The 18,128-nt window shown below is 42.5% G+C and overlaps 2 protein-coding genes across 8 annotated transcripts in view; one reads left to right on the forward strand and one right to left on the reverse strand.

The window, feature by feature from the left end:
- The first annotated feature begins 4,935 nt into the window (after nt 1-4,935).
- LOC129515764 (olfactory receptor 6V1) lies at nt 4,936-5,914 on the forward strand. The gene has a single exon (XM_055334780.1). The coding sequence runs from the start codon at nt 4,949-4,951 to the stop codon at nt 5,912-5,914; it is 966 nt and encodes a 321-aa protein (XP_055190755.1). The 5' UTR covers nt 4,936-4,948.
- A 2,336-nt stretch (nt 5,915-8,250) lies between these two features.
- The window catches only part of LOC129515900 (olfactory receptor 6V1-like), a 278,554-nt gene continuing 268,676 nt past the window's right edge, over nt 8,251-18,128 (reverse strand). For 5 of the 7 annotated variants that reach the window (XM_055335087.1, XM_055335089.1, XM_055335088.1 and 2 more), the window contains 2 exons: nt 13,850-14,503; nt 10,887-10,984 (listed from right to left, as the gene is read on the reverse strand). In XM_055335087.1, the coding sequence (XP_055191062.1) occupies nt 13,899-14,503 (605 nt within the window). In that variant the 3' untranslated portion in view covers nt 10,887-10,984; nt 13,850-13,898. Of the gene's footprint in view, nt 8,314-10,886; nt 10,985-13,849; nt 14,847-18,128 lie in introns of those variants that run through there. The other 2 variants (XM_055335086.1, XM_055335085.1) reach the window with 2 other exon arrangements.

Below are 18,128 nucleotides of genomic sequence, written 5' to 3' on the forward strand. Positions count from 1 at the left end.
GAGGAAATGGAAAATCTTTGGAAGATAAAAATTACCAAAACTGACTCAAAAAGACATTAAACAACTGAAAATTCCTAAATACATTCAATAAATTGAAGGCATAATTTAAAATCTTCTCACCTAGAAAACTATAGGTTCAGATTACTTTGCTAGTGCACACTGTCAAATATTTAAGTAAGTGGGATGCCTGGGTGGCTCAGCCGTTGAGCATCTGCCTTCAGCTTAGGGTGTGATGCCAGAGTCCTGGGATCGAGTCCTGCATCGGGCTCCCCGCGCGTTCCTGCTTCTCCCTCTGCCTGTGTCTCTGCCTCTCTCTCCGTGTCTCTCATGAATGAATAAACAAAACCTTTAAAAATATATATTTAAGGAAATAATAATACCAATTCTACACAAAATCTTCTAGAAAATTAGAACACTGCCCAATTCATCTTTTTAGTCCAGAATTATCTTAATACCAAAGACTTCACAAGAAAATAAATCTATAAAACAATATTCCCAGTGAACATAGATGCAAAAATCCTTAATAAAATATTAGAAAACCAAACCCAGCAATATGTAAAAATAATAGTATACTATAACAAAGTCATGACTTTTCTCCAGAAATGAAAATATTGTTTAACATTTTAGGATTAATCAATATAATTTCCCGTGTTAATGGAAGAGAAAAGAAAGAGAAAATGAAAGAGAAAACCACATGATCATTTCAATAGTAGCATAGAAAGTATTTGATGAAAATTAACATTCATTAATTTAAAAACCTGAAAAAAAATGGAAACAAAAGAAATTCTTCCTCAAACTATAAATAGCATATCACATAAAACCTAGCACTAACAATGAAATTTAATAATGAAAGGCTCAATACTTTCCCTTTAGGGAAGATGGAGAGGAAGGCAAGGATATCTGTTCTCACTTCAGTTCAATATTATACTGGAAGTTTGCTAATGCAATAAAGCAAGATAATGAAATTAAAAGCATGTGGTTAGAAAATAAAGAAATAAATTGTGTATTTACATATTACATAATCCTATCTGTAAAAAATATCCTAAGAAGTCCACAAAAAGGGGGAGCCTGAGTGGCTCAGTGGTTGACTATCTGCCTTTGGCTCAGGTGATGATCCTGGAGTCCTGGGATGGAGTCCTGCATTCGGCTCCCCATGGGGAGCCTGCTTCTCCCTCTAACACTGCCTCCCCTTCTGTGTCTCTCATGAATAAATAAATAAAATATTTTTTAAGATTTTATTTATTTATTCATGAGAGTCACAGAGAGAGAGAGAGGCAGAGACACAGGCAGAGGGAGAAGCAGGCTCCATGCAGGGAGCCCAACGTGGGATTTGATCCCGGGTCTCCAGGATCGCGCCCTGGGTCAAAGGCAGGCGCCAAACCGCTGCGCCACCCAGGGATCCCAATAAAATCTTAAAAGAAAAAAAAGAAGTCCACAAAAAAGTACTAGAACTAGTAAGTGATTATCAAGGTCACAGGACAAAAGCTAAATATACAAAAATCTGTTATACTGAAAAACTAAGGCATATATTTTACAAACTATGTGCAAGAATTAAAGCCATATAGCATTACTGAGAGAAATTAAAGAAGACCTAAATAAATGAAAAAAATTTTCTGTTTTCATGAATCAGAAGGCCCAATTTTGTTAGAAAGCCAATTCTTTCTTAGTCTAAAGATTCAACAAAATTTCAAAATCATAGGAGCCTCTTCTTTTAACATCGAAAAACTGACTCTAAGATTTATATGCAAATATAAAGGATTAGAATAGACAAATGATTTTTTAAAAAGAACAAAGCTTGGAGCCTCACAAACCTTATTCAAAGACTTACTATAAAGCTACAATAATTGAGAGTGTGTTATTGACATAATATCATGTAGATCAGTGGACATATACACCGATGAAATGGAACAGAGAATTCAGGCAGACTCAAACACGTATCTTCAATTGATTTTAATAGTAAATACTAGTGTTGAGGGAGGAGCAAAATGCTCCTTTCTATCACCATATCCTATTTCTGTCCAGAATAACCTAAACTTTTCTTTGCAATCAAAGCTCTGTCCTGAAAACTCAGTTGCAGACTCAGGTCCTACAGAAAGATTGTCAGGCCAACTCTGTCCAGCCCTTTGGGTCTTAAACATTTGGGACCCATTTGCATCATCTTCATGGGAAGATTTTTGCTTCATGTCTCTTTGTTACTAGTTGTCTGTGGGTGGGGCTAAGTGACATCCACAAAGCCTGAACCTCTCTGAGGTGAAGGATTGTCACTCAGAGTTAACTGGGGAGCTTGATCATCTATCATATTGCATTTACCTTCATACCTAAGGTGTACATCTTCTCATAAAAGCTAGAGACAGGCCCTTCAGGCTGCCCAGTTCCCAACATGTTTCTATCAGGGCCTCTGTCTCCAAGAGGAAGATATCTCTTTTAATCTTACTGTTTTGATTCTCCAACTTCTGCAAATGACAGTAGAGAATTCCAACAAGAGGGCCATGTGATCTAGTGCTTACATTTCCTACTTCGCCTGATTTCAAAATCCTGGATCTGGGAGGGAGAGAAAAATCTCCAAATGAAAAATCTGTCTAACCCTGACTGCCTACCCAGTCTGCCATAATTCCAGTCCAGGAAGGGTCAGAGAGCAGGCACCGCCATGGAATCAACTTAAGCCATCAGCTGTTTAGGTATATCTTTCTTCATCAGATCTTTATCTCAAATATTACTTCCTTAAAACACAAGACTTCTCATTATTCTAAGGAATAACACCAGTGGCTTATAATCCCCAGAGGACTTTTTGTTTTCTCATCATTCCCCTGAAGAACACCCTGCTGGAGTCTGTTTCCCAGCCAGTATAAGCTCACCTCTAAATCACATTGAGAATCCAGGAACTTGGAGACATGATGGGTAGAGAGAACCAAGAACACTCATCCTTGAGAGAAAAGGGGCAAAGACAGCACCTTTCCCCTCTGGTCTCCAGAAGAACTTCCTTTCCATGTTCCTGCCTCTCACCAATGTTGCTGCCGTGGGCTTTGTGGTGACACAGGGTAAGCCTTTAATTTAGGAAATTAGCATAGGGTTGGAGATATTGTAGCTTGTAGAGCCACTCACCTAGCAGTACCATTCCAACTGTACAGAAGTCCCTTTCCACTCCTGCCAACTGTAGAACAGTACCCAAGAGCAGCGAGCCACATATCTCGGTGAACCAGTTAGGTGGAGTGACCTGATTAGACAGAAATCCCTAGACATGAATTTCTTAATGTGAGCAGCTCAGTAAGACACTTAGAGGCTAAAGTGAGTGGCTTGCATATGTGCTCCTGTGCAGCACAGGCATAAGATGGGGTCTGAATTTATCAGTGCTGGATGTACATTGTAGACCTACTGTTAGGCTTTATCAGTAGAATGGATGGAAGCTAACGGAGGGACAAAGCCTCTTCTTTAAATTGGAATGTCATTGCTAGTGGCCAAGTCACAGCATCAGGCGAAACTTTTGTAGGGCCAGAGTATAACTATATACAGCTTTGGTCGTTCCACTTCTGACAGTTTGCATATAGTGTTTATTAAATAAACTTAATCAGAAGTTTTTTAAAGCATCCTTTTAGCGAACTTGAACTTAAATTCTAAGGGAGCCTAAAGTTGTGGAAATATGTACATACACATAAACACACACATTTACACACTCCACATGTTGGACCTAAAGAAGTGTGGAGAGATGATGGGCCAGAAAAATGTGAGGTCATACAATAACAATAACAATGACAACAGTGGTTTGTGGAGCACTTGGTATGTGCCAGTCACTTACTAGGTAGTTCACCCATTTAATCTTTGCAATAGCCCTCGAAGCCAGTACTATCATTGGTCTTCATTTTATAGCTGAGTAAACTGAAGTTCAGAGAACATGTTATAAAGAGCAGATTTATGTTCCACACATAAGTTTCAGCTCAGAATTCAAACACAGGTTCATAGCTTGTGCCCCAAACCACCATGTAAGAATGATGGAGTCAGGAGGGGAGGGGAGATGCTGCAGGAGCAAAGCGACACCATGAGGTAGGATGCTAATGATTTTCTTTTTTTTTTTAAGATTTTATTTTTATTTATTCATGAGAAACACAGAGAGGAGAGAGAGAGAGAGAGAGGCAGAAACAGGCAGAGGGAGAATTAGACTCCATGCAGGAAGCCTGACGTGGGACTCGATCCCGAGTCTCCAGGATCACGCCCCGAGCTGAAGGTGGCGCTAAACCGCTGAGCCACCTGGGCTGCCCAAGATGCTAATGATTTTCTAGTCACTGGTAAGATAGTCACCTGGTTCTGAGGCTTATCTCCATGACCCTGTTGTATCTTTTCAACTCTTCATCTTGGCAAGCACATACTAGAGCCCTCCCCCCAAGAAAGCTAATTTATTAATTCAAAACTCTGACTTTCCACTAATTTCATGATCATAGCTAGAGAAATGTGAATGAATGAGGCTCTTCAATAGAGAGACAGCCCAGAAAGACTTGAGGAGGCCCTCCAAAAGGAATCTTGGTGCATAGTCTCTGAGTCACGACACAGACACCTCCAGCACCAACCTATGCCCCAGGGTTTCAGGGTGACTTACAAGAATTCTCTCTTTCCATGTTTCCTCCCCTCCTTATCTTTTTCTGTTTCTCCTTCTCACACATTTGGTCTCCCTCTTTTAATTCTGTGTTCTTCTTTTGTTTCCTTCTTTCCTTCTCCTAAAATGTTGATGTCCACCACTTTATTGTCTTCCTTAATCCACTCCTCTCTGTCTCTCTCCTTATTAATGGCTTTCCATGTTTTAAGACCCCCTAAGTCTCTGATTCTCTCATGTTTCCATGTAGCTATCTCTCTTTCTATTACTAACCACTGACTTTGTCTTGCTCTCCCTGTTCTCTGTTTTATGGTCAATGATACCCTTTCTCTCTGTCTTACCATCTCTGTCTCTTGTTTCCTTTCTATGCAGGGACCCAGCTCCTGGATCATGGCAAATCTGAGCCACCCTTCTGAATTTGTCCTCTTGGGCTTCTCCTCCTTTGGCAAGCTTCAGGTTCTGCTGTATGGACCATTACTCATGCTTTATCTTCTTGCCTTCGTGGGAAACACAGTCATCATAGTCATGGTCATAGCAAACACCCACCTACATACGCCCATGTACTTCTTTCTGGGTAACTTTTCACTGCTGGAGATCTTGGTAACCATGACAGCAGTGCCTAAGATGCTCTCAGACCTGCTGACCTCCCACAAAGTCATTTCCTTCAATGGCTGCATGGTCCAGTTCTACTTCTACTTTTCCCTGGGTTCCACCTCCTTCCTCATCCTGTCAGACATGGCCCTTGACCGCTTTATGGCCATCTGCCACCCATTGCGCTATGGCACTTTGATGAGCTGGGCTGTGTGTGTCCGGCTGGCAGGGGTTGCCTGGGCAGCTCCTTTCCTGGCCATGGTGCCCACTGTCCTCTCCCGGGCTTATCTCAATTATTGCCATAACAACATCATTAACCACTTCTTCTGTGACAATGCACCTCTGCTGCAGCTGTCCTGCTCAGACACCAGGCTGCTGGAATTCTGGGACTTTGTGATGGCCTTGGCCTTTGTCCTCAGTTCCTTCCTAGTGACCCTCATCTCCTATGGCTATATTGTGACCACTGTGCTGAGGATCCCGTCTGCTAGTGGCCGCCATAAGGCTTTCTCTACGTGTGGGTCACATCTCACCCTTGTCTTCATTGGCTACAGCAGCACCATCTTCCTTTATGTCAGGCCTGGCAAAGCACATTCTGTGGAAGTCAACAAGACCGTAGCCTTGGTGACATCGGTCGTCACTCCCTTTCTCAATCCCTTTATCCTTACCTTCCGCAATGAGACAGTCAAGGCAGTGCTACAGGGGCAGATACAGAGGCTTAAAGGCCTCCACAAGGGACTATGATGAGCCTGAGGAAACTGGCCAACTTCTGTCCAGCAGGTCTATGAGGATAGGAGGCAAAACACGAGGCTGGGTGGGAAGACCACTGCTGAATCTCTTCAGGTTGTTTCCTCTGTGCTTCTGTGTGATAACTACAGGGAATCTTCAGTGCTCAGTGTCTGGCTCTCACAGGCCACCATGGAAGTGCTCCCCACACTCAATGGCAGCTATAAGAACTCTAAAAATAGCCCAGATCCTGGGGATCCAGAAGTAAGACTTTCAGTACCAGAAAATACATGAGTTTTCCATTGAAGAACAGCAGGAAGTATTCCCTGATCAAGACATATTATCCAGCCCAGGGGAGAGAGAGAGAGAGAGAGAGAGAGAGAGAGAGATTGAGAGTGTGTGTGTGTGTTAAATTCCTGAAAGCTTTGGGATGAAACCTCAGCTCCACTGCCCTTCGTTCCTAACTATAATCTGCAATTTTAAAAGCCCTCCAGTTGGGGCACCTGGGTATCTCAGTCAGTTGAGCAGCTGACTTTAGGTTTTAGTTTAGGTCACAATCTCATGGTTCATGAGACTGAGCCCTACCTTGGGCTCCACACTTAGCAGGGAGTCTGCTTCAAGGTTCTTTCTGGCCCTCCCCACTGACATATTTCTCTCTATCTCTCTCTCTTCCCCTCCCTCAAATAAATCTAAAAAAAAAAAAAAGCCCTATTTGTTACTTTGACCCCAGACTCATGGCTTTGTTTGCTAAGATTTTATTTAGTTATTCATGAGAGACAGAGAGAGAGAGAGGCAGAGACACAGGCAGAAGGAGAAGCAGGCTCCATGCAGGGAGCCCGACTTGGGACTCCATCCCAGATCTCCAGGATCACACCCTGGGCTGAATGAGGTGCTAAACCCCTGAGCCACCCGGGCTGCCCAAGTCATGGTTTTTTTCTTAGCTTTCACCTATCCTGGATTTTCTAAAACAGCCCCAAATTAAAATATTCTGACAGGGGGCACCTGTGTGGCTCAGTCTGTTAAGTGTCTGACTCTTAATCTCAGCTCAACGCCGGGACACCTGCACCCCAATGTTTCTAGCAGCAATGTCCACAATAGCCAAACTGTGGAAGGAGCCTCGGTGTCCATCGAAAGATGAATGGATAAAGAAGATGTGGTCAATGTATACAATGGAATATTCCTCAGCCATTAGAAACGACAAATACCCACCGTTTGCTTCAACGTGGATGGACCTGGAGGGTATTATGCTGAGTGAAGTAAGTCAATCGGAGAAGGACAAATATTATATGGTCTCATTCATTTGGGGAATATAAGAATTAGTGAAAGGGAATAAAAGGAAAGGACAGAAAATGAGTGAAAATATCAGTGAGGATGACAAAACATGAGAGACACCTAACTGGGAAACGAAGAAGGGGTAGTGGAAGGGGAGTGGGTGGGGGTTTGGGGTGACTGGGTGATGGGCACTGAGGTGGGCACTTGACGGGATGAGCGCTGGGTGTTATTCTGTATGTTGACAAATTGAACACCAATAAAAATAAATTTATTATTAAAAAAAATGGGACCCCAACAGTGCTGAATTTCTGTTGAATGGGCTCTGACCTTACTCCAAATGTCTGGTTTCTCATATCATGTGCTTCAATTCTTCTAAATAGAGTTCTGTTCAAAAATTTTTAAAAAAAGTCTCAGCTCAGATCTGGATCTTGGAGTTGTGAGTCCAAGCCCCATGTTAGGCTCCATTCTGGGCGTGGAACCTACTTAAAAAATATATTTTATATTTTTATATATATATTCTGCCAAATTGTCTCTGCAAATACACTTTAATTTACCAAACTATATTTCCCAGAAAACTACGATGAGAGTACTCCTAACTCCCCTTATTTTAAGAGAAAAACTATAATTTACCAAAAATGTCAAGATTTTTACAAGTCTACTATGTGGAAATAAACAAGGCAGGGAATTGTGGGCTCGTGTGATGGATACAGAGTGTCTAGCTCTGGAGCCATGGCTCCCGTAGTTGGTTCTTATTGTGTATTTTCGGTGTCATCTCAGGCTAATGTCTTTCCCCTAAAAAAGGCGTCCCTTCCTCTGACTTGCTGCTGCTGTTGCTCTGATTGATTTATTTTCTCTAATTATCCTCTGCTCACCACCCCCAAAGAGAAAATATTTGCAGAATAAATGGAAGGAGGATGAAAAAAGTAAAAATAATTTTACTGATAATAATTTACTCTTATATATACATATACATATTTTTCACACTTTCCAAACCACTTTATATGTGTTTTCTACTTGATTTTACCCTCATCATAATTCAGTTAAATAAAGATTCACTGATCACTCACCATGAACAATACACTCTGCTTACCACTGGCCATTAAAGATCAAAGAAATGTGAATTCTAACTTCAAAGATTTCTCCATCTGTGAGACAGAAGAAAAACCATAATGAATTTTAACATATTTTGATAAAGGATTCTTTTACTTTTAACAAGTGCCATGAGAGCCCAGAGGGGAAATGCTAATTCTTGGGCTGCAGCTGGGTAGTTCTGAGTCACTAAGGAATAGGGGAAATCTAGTTGAGGAAAAAAAGAATTGATCAAAATCATGGCAGAACTAACAGTAGTAGAATCTGGTTCTTCAAACTTTTCCATCTCTCCATCTTCAGAAATTCTTCCAGTCTGATCAAAGTTGGATTAACTAAAAGTTGGAATCTCCAGTATCTGAAGCCATTCCATGTAGACTCCTCTAGCCTCTTATTCACTGTAAATCCATCCAGTTCCCATCCAATGTATACACTTGTAATTGCAGTAATTTTAGTAACTGCTTCATAACAATAGTTGTTTGTTTAATATCCATCACTTGAAAGAAACATAGTGGGCAGCCCCAGTGGCCCAGCAGTTTGGCTCCTGCCTTCGGCCCAGGGTGTGATCCTGGAGCCCCGGGATCGAGTCCCACATCAGGCTTCCTGTATGCAGCCTGCTTCTCTCCCTCTCCCTCTGCCTGTGTCTCTGCCTCTCTCTCTCTGTGTCTGTCATGAATGGATAAATAAAATCTTTAAAAAGAAAAAAAGAAGCATACTGTCAGAAAGCAACTATAGCTTCAGTGTCACTTTTAAAGATTTGTGTTTCGTTTATCGTAATAGTATCACAAACATTTGAAAGATACCAAATCATGCTTGTACATGCAAGAAATATTTTTATTCAGTCCATACATAATGTTAATTGCCTGGCAGATTCACACTTCCTTTGCTACATAGGTTCTCCCCACCCCCACTTGCTTGCTATCCAAATGTAGAACATTCCTATGAAAACTTTCTTAAGTTTAACTGGCATAAAGCAAAGAAACAATTACCATTAATTTTTATGGAAAATGTTTTAAGCATTCCCAGATGCAAAAAATAATCTTTTAGGCTTTTCTGATATCTTAGGACACATCTTGCTAACAGATGCACAAAATAAATTGAGATAAAGCACAGATGCTCACTCAGTTCAAATCTTTGGCAGCTTGATGCTGAGCTGCCAAGTGTGGTTCCTGGCGAGGAGCTTGGTGGTGCCACGCTCATTGCTTGGGGTGTGCACTACCCCTGCAGCAGCTTGCTGCAAAACAAATACTGAACACTAGTTTCACTTTTTACCTTTTCTCGTAGAAGTGAAAATCCTCTTACAGTTTCTTTAGGTTAGTGAAAACAGGCACTAATGTAGGCCTTTTGTTAAGGCGAAGTGGTGCAATGCAAACTTTCAAAAAGCAGGGGGACACTTTTAATACCATGTTACTCAGGAGATGGGAAACATTGATTTCGTTGTTTGTCTACATAATTCCAGTAAATTCATTTGATAGAAGGCAGCAGCCTTCCCACTCCACAGGATTAGCTTTCAATGGCACATAATTGCAGGGGGGTAGGAGGATGAGATTGTTTGTAACACCTAGAACTGATTTAAATATAGGTAGAAACAGTGGCAAGATTCCATGACAATGCCTGCCCTACCCCAAGGAACCCTCCATTTGTCTGACATTTCAGCCCCAGAGATACTGTGTTTTAGTAAGCAACTATTAGAAATAGCGGTTTCCGAATGGCTAACATAAGAAGCAGTTGCCATACATATAAATTCCAGTGGAAGCCAAAATGCACATTTATTTCTTCCACTTGGCAGGACAAGGAGCAAGAAATTAAAGAGTATGGAAGTTTTGATGAGGGAAGATAAGGGAATTAAATCACTTTTCAAATAAAAGTCAGGCTTGGGTCCTGCAGGGGTCAGTAGGTAGTGTGAAGCCCCTGTATACATAGAATTTTGGAAATTTGGTAGGTTGTAAAACCCTGTAAGGCCAAGTTAGAAAAATTTCGATGTTGTCTATAGAGAACCATGTTCACATCAATCTAGTTCACCAATTTGTTAAGCTTTCAATTTCTTTTTTTTTTTAATTTTTATTTATTTATGATAGTCACACACACACACAGAGAGAGAGAGAGAGAGAGGCAGAGACACAGGCAGAGGGAGAAGCAGGCTCCATGCACCGGGAGCCCGATGTGGGGTTCAATCCCGGGTCTCCAGGATCGCGCCCTGGGCCAAAGGCAGGCGCCAAACCGCTGCGCCACCCAGGGATCCCAAGCTTTCAATTTCTTAATGTAAAATCTGTTCCTTGCAACAATGCCTCATTGATACTGAAGAAAGGAGGTAATGGTCCAGTGGTCCGCTGGTAAACGTTTGACCCCATCTCTACTTGGAGAATCTACTGTTGTCCAGCACTGGCCTATTGCCCTGGTGTCAGTTTCACCCCCATCTAATCCAGTTTCAAAGTACTAACATGACACAAACAACTTCAGTAGCATAGATAAAAGTAAAATATAATGAAATAATTAGGAGTTTTGAATTTTTATTCTTTTTTTAAACATAATCTGTTTGATTATAAGTTTCTACCATTTAATTTTCCATAATGTTATGTTACATTCCTGGAAACTTAACAGTCAGTTCTCAAGAGGGCTCCAGGCCATCACTGTAGCGTTCCGCCTCTGGGTATTCCCTTCGATCCTGTTTTCCATTCAACCAGCATCTCTTGTCATTCTCCTTCCCTTGAGTCAGATACGTGCCAAGTCCTATGAAAGCAAACGTCTTGGAATTATCCTTTAACAGAACTTTTCTTAATCTTTTTTTTTTCTAAGCTCTTTTTGAACTTACTTAGTTCATGTTCAAAACTACAAGCAATAAAATTCCAGACCACCACAGCAAAGAAAGGGGCCACCTCACAGCTGGGAGTGCACCATCCCTAGACTTGTTTCCCAGCAGGCCTTCCTGCTGACCTGAGAAGTGTGCTACAGAGGGGATGCCTGCACCCAGAGGAGGTGTGCCTGGGTGGCCTGTGCAGTCCCTTGTATTTCCAAAAGCCAATGATTTCATCACATCATGATTCTAAACCTGGGGAGACTTAACTACATCCACTTTGACTTAGAACTGGTGTCCTCAGATTCCTTCCAGGAAGATGGAAAGGCTTACCATCAGTATTTTCTGGAATATGTCTTATTCAGGAGTCTCATTTGACATTGTGCACACCGAGGGTCCCTGTCACATTAAGACAAATGTATGGAACCAAAACATCTCCAGGTTATGTCCACACAGGATTCTAACAGAAAAGCAGAGACTGGACCATTGGCCTAAGTCTCTCCAGAAGTTTAAAGTCATACAAGGATGAAAATCTTGGGGCCTAAATCCTGGTTACTATCTCCAAAAAATAGGCCCTGGGGTGAAAGTCCTCAAGGAAGGGTGGCTCATCAAGTGGTCTTCACAGTGTAGACCAAGGGCTTTTTTATACAATTTCCTGCTGAAATGTCCACCAACAGACCATCAGCGCTTCTCAAATATCAGTGTGAATGTGAATCACCCAGGTGTCCTGTTAAAATGCAGATTCTGATGCAGCAGGTCCAGGGTGGGGCCCGAGATCCTACATTCTGTACTCCTGGAAATGTCAAAGCTATGCCAAGGATCACACTTGGAGGAGCTGGGGACCACAGGCAAGTTTATGGAGAATGTCATGCCTGTGGGATGCCGTGGAATGGGGTGATTACCGTGAGGCCTGAGCTAACTATGCCTTCCCAATCTGACCAGAGATCTCATTGCTAAGACAACGCTATGAAAAAGAGGCAATAGATGGCTGCAGACGGCTGATTATTTTTAATTTTTTAAGAGAATGTGCAGAAATGAGAGTAGCAGCAGGAAGGAGATTCTCAGGAGGAAAATCTGAGTGGATTTATGTGCTGATTATTTTAGAAGGAAAAGCTGAAGGAAAGTGTTTGCATATCAGAAGGAGATAATTGCTTCCCATTTAGTTCTTTAGTTTCTCACAAAGTTTGTGAGGAGAGTAAGTAATTAGTCCCTTGAGAGGTGGAGGAGAGAAAGTTCTCAGGATGAAAACTGTTTTCCCTGCTGGCCTTTTTGCAGAATTAAAAGTATCTGCCCCTTTGTGGAAAGGCCCACAGATGAGAATGTGTCCAATGGTAGCTTAAAAAAAAAAAAAGCATAATTGGAGGTCAAACTTCCTGGTCATAACCAGATTCTCATGGGTGGTGCACCCTGGATGTTTCCCTCTCCCCATCCCTTTCTTCACAGCTGTGGCTCTATGGGGTGGCCTATCCACACTGCACATAAGGACCAGGACCTCTCCTCTAGATGTCCTGTGGGCAGAGCTAGCTTCAGAAGTAAGAAGTTTGCATTTATTCTTCGTCCTGTTCTGCAAATCCCAGCCCAGTCCAAATTCAAGCTGGTACAAGAAATCAGATACTAGAGCTACTCCCACTCCCACCATCTCCGCCTGACTTCCTAACCATTCCTAGATTGCCAGGGAAAGCCTTCCCTCCACAACTCCAGTCTCTCTCCGTTTCTTCCTTATTAGCTGGCTTCTACTGTCTTTGCTTTACCACCAGGACCCCTGGTAACCTCCTGTCTAGGCTGCTTCCAGGAAAGCCAACCTCAGAGGGCCCTTCCTCTGGGAAATGGATCCTTTAAGATTCTATAGGAGAAGAGTGGTAGTAGTGCTTGTGAAGGGGAAGGCAGCCAGTCTGGGAACAATGATCTAGCTTTCCCTTCTTTCTTGAATGCATGAGGAGAGTCTAGGCCTCGGGCTTTCATAACCTCTCTGTGTAAGGGGCTGAGAAAGTGGCCCCCAGGAGTCATTTCTGTTTAAAGGCAAGAGATTTTGAGGGGCTGGACAGGAGAAGTGGGCAGCTTGTGTGTAAGTAGTGCTTCTACTTCAGGAGCAATCCCAGAGAAGGGGTCCCAATGGGAGGCCCAAAGTTTCTTCTATTTGAGGGATCCCAGCCCTTTTGGCTCTTCTCAAAGAACCTCCCACTTTCATAACCCTATTGTAGATTCTGAAGCCAGCATGAGAAAGAAATACATCTCCAAAAAAGTTACAGACAAAGAACATAAACAAAGGGGCACCTGGGTGGCTCAGCGGTTTAGTGCCGCCTTCAGCCCAGAGTGTGATCCTGGAGACCAAGGATCAAGTCCCACATCGGGCTTCCTGCATGGAGCCTGCTTCTCCCTCTGCCTGTGTCTCTGCCTCTCTCTCTCTGTCTCTCTGCCTCTCTCTCTATCTCTCATGAATAAATAAATAAAATCTTAAAAAAGAAAACATAAACAAGACTAAACAGCCAGACTGGGAAGGAGAGATTTTAATAGCACATTTTTACAATAATGGAAACATTTACTGAGTTTTTACTGTGTACCAGGCCCTGGACTGAGTTTTATTTGGATGATCTCTTTAGTTGATATTACCATACTGTTTTCACTCCAAAGCTCCTTCAAAATCATCTATTCCTTGTCTAAGGTTGACAGATACTTGCCTTTCTCAGGCTCACAGATACTTGCCTTTGAAACATTCAGATGATGTGAGCTCATTAGCTCTTTGTAGTGAGTGAGCAGACTTCTGTGGGGGTGAAAGAACAGGGAGAAACAGGGATGCCCACCTGCAGTGGAGGGTCCTTACTCCTGTGACTTGACTGGTCCTGGGTCTTCTCATCTGTGAGCTGCTGCATCTCTGAAGCGGAGTCTTTTGGTCATATCTTCAATGACCTCCTTGAACTTCTCATTCCGGAAGGTGAAGATGAAGGGATTGAGGAAAGGGGTCACCACTGCAGTCATCAGAGCCACCACCTTGTTGAGGTGTGTGGAGTGGCCCTTGCCTGGCCTCACGTAGATGAAGATGGTGCTGCCATAGCCCAGAACCACCACAGTGAGGTGGGAGGCACAGGTGGAGAAGGCCTTCTGGCGCCCAGAGAAGGAGGGGATTCGCAGCACTGCAGCCACAATGAGGACATAGGACACTATGATCAGCATCATGGTGGCCAGCACAAAGAGAAAAGACAAGAAGAAATCCATGCGCTCAATGTGGTGGGTATCAGAGCAGGAAAGCTTGAGAAGTGGGGCAGAGTCACAAAAGTAATGGTCGATGATATTAGGGCCGCAGAACCAGAGTTGTGTTTTCTGCAGGGTGGGGGAGATGATGGAGATGAAGCCAACCACCCAGCAGACTGCCACCAGCTTCACACACACTGGACCATTCATGATGGTTGGGTAGTGCAGAGGGCGGCAGATAGCCACGTAGCGATCGAAGGCCATGACTGTGAGAATCAAGAAGTTGGTGGAACCCAAAGAGAAGTAAAAGAAAGACTGGGTCAGGCACTTGGCCAGGGAAATGGTCTTATGAGTAGATAGTAGGTCTGCCAGCATCCTAGGAACCACAGTGGAGGTGACCAGCATCTCCATGAGGGAGAAGTTGCAGAGGAAGAAGTACATGGGTGAGTGGAGGCGGGTGTCAAGGCATGTGAGGGTGATAATGGCCAGGTTCCCCAGCACAGTCAGCACATATATCAATAGGATGAATGCAAAGAGGAGGATCTGGAACTCATGGAGATGTGAAAATCCCAGCAGCACAAATTCCCTGACGATACTGAAGTTACTCATTACACTCGATGCCAGTTCTCTATTCTACCTGTGAGAAGCCAGGAAATCTTAGTGGGAATATTCCATCAATCCCTGTCTTGACTATGCTCCCTGATGGCTGGCCTGGCTCCCCAAGAGTACTAACTGGTATATTCCCAAAGGGCAAGAACTGACAGGTTCTGATTGACAGGTCTAAGAGTTGGACACTTCCACGTTATCAACACTTCTAATTCATTCTCTATTGTATTCCATTGCTCATCATTCTATTCAGTGCATTTGTTAAGCTCCAACTCTGTATAAGATATTTGGTGGGTCTGGTAAACATTTTCTAGCTCCCATGTTTAATGATCATTCCATCGTTAATAATACTTGCCGTTAGCTGAGTTCTTTCCAGGAGCCCAGAATTGTGCTAGGTACCTCATCTATTACTTCTCTTCATCTTTTGTGTTCAATCTCATCTTCTTTGTGGTCTCTGTGACATTTTAGGCTACAAATAACCCATTTTTGAAATTGCTTCCACCCTTGACTACAAGGACCGGCCAGTCCAAGTTCTCCAACAGTTCTGACTTTTCCTTGTCTGGCTCCTGGTCTTTTTTGTTCTTCTTTTATCTATTCTCTCCTCCAGAAAGCTCGTTTCTTCCCTAACTAGAGCAATCTTGAAAATGTAAATAAATCTCTAATCTGCATTCTTGTTCTCAACCCACGTCTCTGATTGCCTGCTGACCACCACAATGTACTCACCATGTGTAAAAATATACATGTAATCCTCCCCTCTCCCAAAGCCAACATCATGGTCGTGGTTCCCCAATCCCCCAGTCATCCAGGCTTGTCATCTGTAAGGGATCTCTGCATTTTCCCTTCCTTCTTCTAAAACACTTGAACCACCATCCTTAGAAATATTTTTAACCCAGCCCTCTTTCTTTTTTCCATAGCCCCCAAGTTCAAGAATTTGTTTTCTCTTAATCATTGTAACCACATTCTTTTTTAGGGAGGAGGTACAGAGGGAGAGAGACAATCTTAAGCAAGCTCCACACTCCACACAGGGCCTGATGTGGAGCTTGATCTCACAACCCTGAGATCATGACCTAGCCTGAAATCAAGGGTCAGAAGCTTAACCTACTGACCCACTCAGGTACCCCTGCAACAGCATTCTTTTTTTTTTTAATTTATTTATTTATGATAGTCACAGAGAGAGAGAGGCACAGAGACAGAGGCAGAGGGAGAAGCAGGCTCCATGCACCGGGAGCCCGACGTGGGATTCGATCCCAGATCTCCAGGATCGCGCCCTGGGCCAAAGGCAGGCGCCAAACCACTGCGCCACCCAGGGATCCCTGCAACAGCATTCTTAATGACTTTCTTATTTGTAGTTTTCTCTATATTTAACCTATACATACACTACTGTTATGTTTATGTTTCTAAAATATTAAGTCCACAGGCTCTTTTTTCAATAATCTGAGACAATGTGATTTCACTTATACATTGCTCTCAAAATTGATTAATCAAACTAGCTAGCCATCTACCTCCATACAGAAAAGGGCTAGAAGGATGTATTTTAAATTATTAACAGTGTCTATCTTGGGTTATAGCCAGTTCAATGTATATCTATATCTTTATCTTGTTTTCCGAATTCTTTTCCTTTAAATGTATATTTCTTCAGTGATGAGAAAAAAAAAACGACTTTAAAAACCAACAGCAACTTCTATTCCTTCTCTTGTCTGCTAAATCAAGCACATACTCCCACTAGCAATGACAGTCTTGCACAGCTTTACCCACCTACCCCTCCAGCCTTACCATCACCTCTTTCATACCACACACTTTGGGCGATCACCAGGCTGGACCACTTCCATTCTCCAAATGTTAATTCCACCATGTTTTCATAAACTTTTCCTTATTGTTCTCTATGCATAGAATACCTTGTCCTGCCTTCTTTGCCTGACAAATTCTTACCTACCTCGTCAGGGACTGTCTCAAATGTCTCTCCTTTAAGAAGCGTCATTCCCCATTCAGATGTGAACTCATTTTTCCTGGAATTCCCAACTGGGAAAGTTATATATCTGCCTTGCATTATAGTTATTCTTATGCCAGCCTTATTTCAAACATTTATTTTTTAGTGGCAGGGCTCTCTTTCCATCTTTATAGCCCTCACAATACCTAGCAACATCCTACACAATGTAAGTACTTAGTAAATGTTAAACAAATGAATAAGTATATCTATTAAGTTTTCATTCCTAGTCTTGAAAAGAAAAGTTTGCCAAATGGAAACACGTGTTCTTTAAATGATTATTTGTCTGTGTGCCTTATGGGCTTTAACAAAGTAATGAGGCAATCATGACCTGAAAATTTCTTATCAGAAAGGGAAGATGAAACCAGGTGTGTTTCAGAATCCAATCCCAGAGGGCCTGGGCAGTACCATCTAATCAAATACAGTACTATTTCTGCAGCAAATTACATGAATATTTACATTTAATGGAACAGATAGAGGCTATAAATAGCCTCACATTAGTAAGTTCAGATCAGGTTTAGCTGTCTAATTAGTTCAACACAAAATTAGAAAAGAAATTTCAGTTGTCGGGCAGCCCTGGTGGCGCAGCGGTTTGGCGCCGCCTGCAGCCCAGGGTGTGATCATGGAGACCCAGGATCGAGTCCCACGTCGGGCTCCCTGCATGGAGCCTGCTTCTCCCTCTGCCTGTGTCTCTGCCTCTCTCTCTCTGTGTCTCTCATGAATAAATAAATAAAATCTTTAAAAAAAAAAAAAGAAAAGAAATTTCAGTTGTCAAAACAGTTTTGATACAGCCTTGTGGTTTTGGAGTGGTGAATGGGGAGACCTCATGCACTGAGTGCCACCACGCACTGGTTTCTGTGCTGAGACAAAGCTGTGAGACAGTGACTGCCTCCACATCACAGGTAATAAAAACTGAGGCTCAGGATGTTTAAAGATCTCAATCCCGAGTCATACCATTCATAAATGTACATGTGGATTTGAACCCAGGATTTTCTAACTCCAATACCTATTTGTTTAGAGTGACTGCAATGCCAAATATACAGAATCTTCAAAATTCTCAAACACCATATCAATTTCTGGACACAGGATCCAAAGCCTATTGTGTAGGTCTGCAAATAGAGAAAGTATTGAGTAAATGGCAAATTAAGAAATGTATTAAAGAGTAAATTTCCATGATCTGCTGTTGATTACCAGCCATGAGAAAGAGGCAGGGAGGGTGTCCCTTTTCTTGCAGAAAGGATCTAATCTGGGTCTCTAACACTGCAGGACCAGTTAGAGGTTCAGCCCTCAATCCTCCTTCT

The sequence above is a fragment of the Nyctereutes procyonoides genome, unplaced genomic scaffold (assembly GCF_905146905.1).
Source record: "Nyctereutes procyonoides isolate TBG_1078 unplaced genomic scaffold, NYPRO_anot_genome, whole genome shotgun sequence".
In the NCBI taxonomy this organism is placed as follows: Eukaryota; Metazoa; Chordata; class Mammalia; order Carnivora; family Canidae; genus Nyctereutes; species Nyctereutes procyonoides.

Coding starts and splice junctions, on each gene's coding strand:
- LOC129515764 (XM_055334780.1), top strand. CDS start 4,949: ATGCAGGGACCCAGCTCCTGGATCATGGCAAATCTGAGCCACCCTTCT.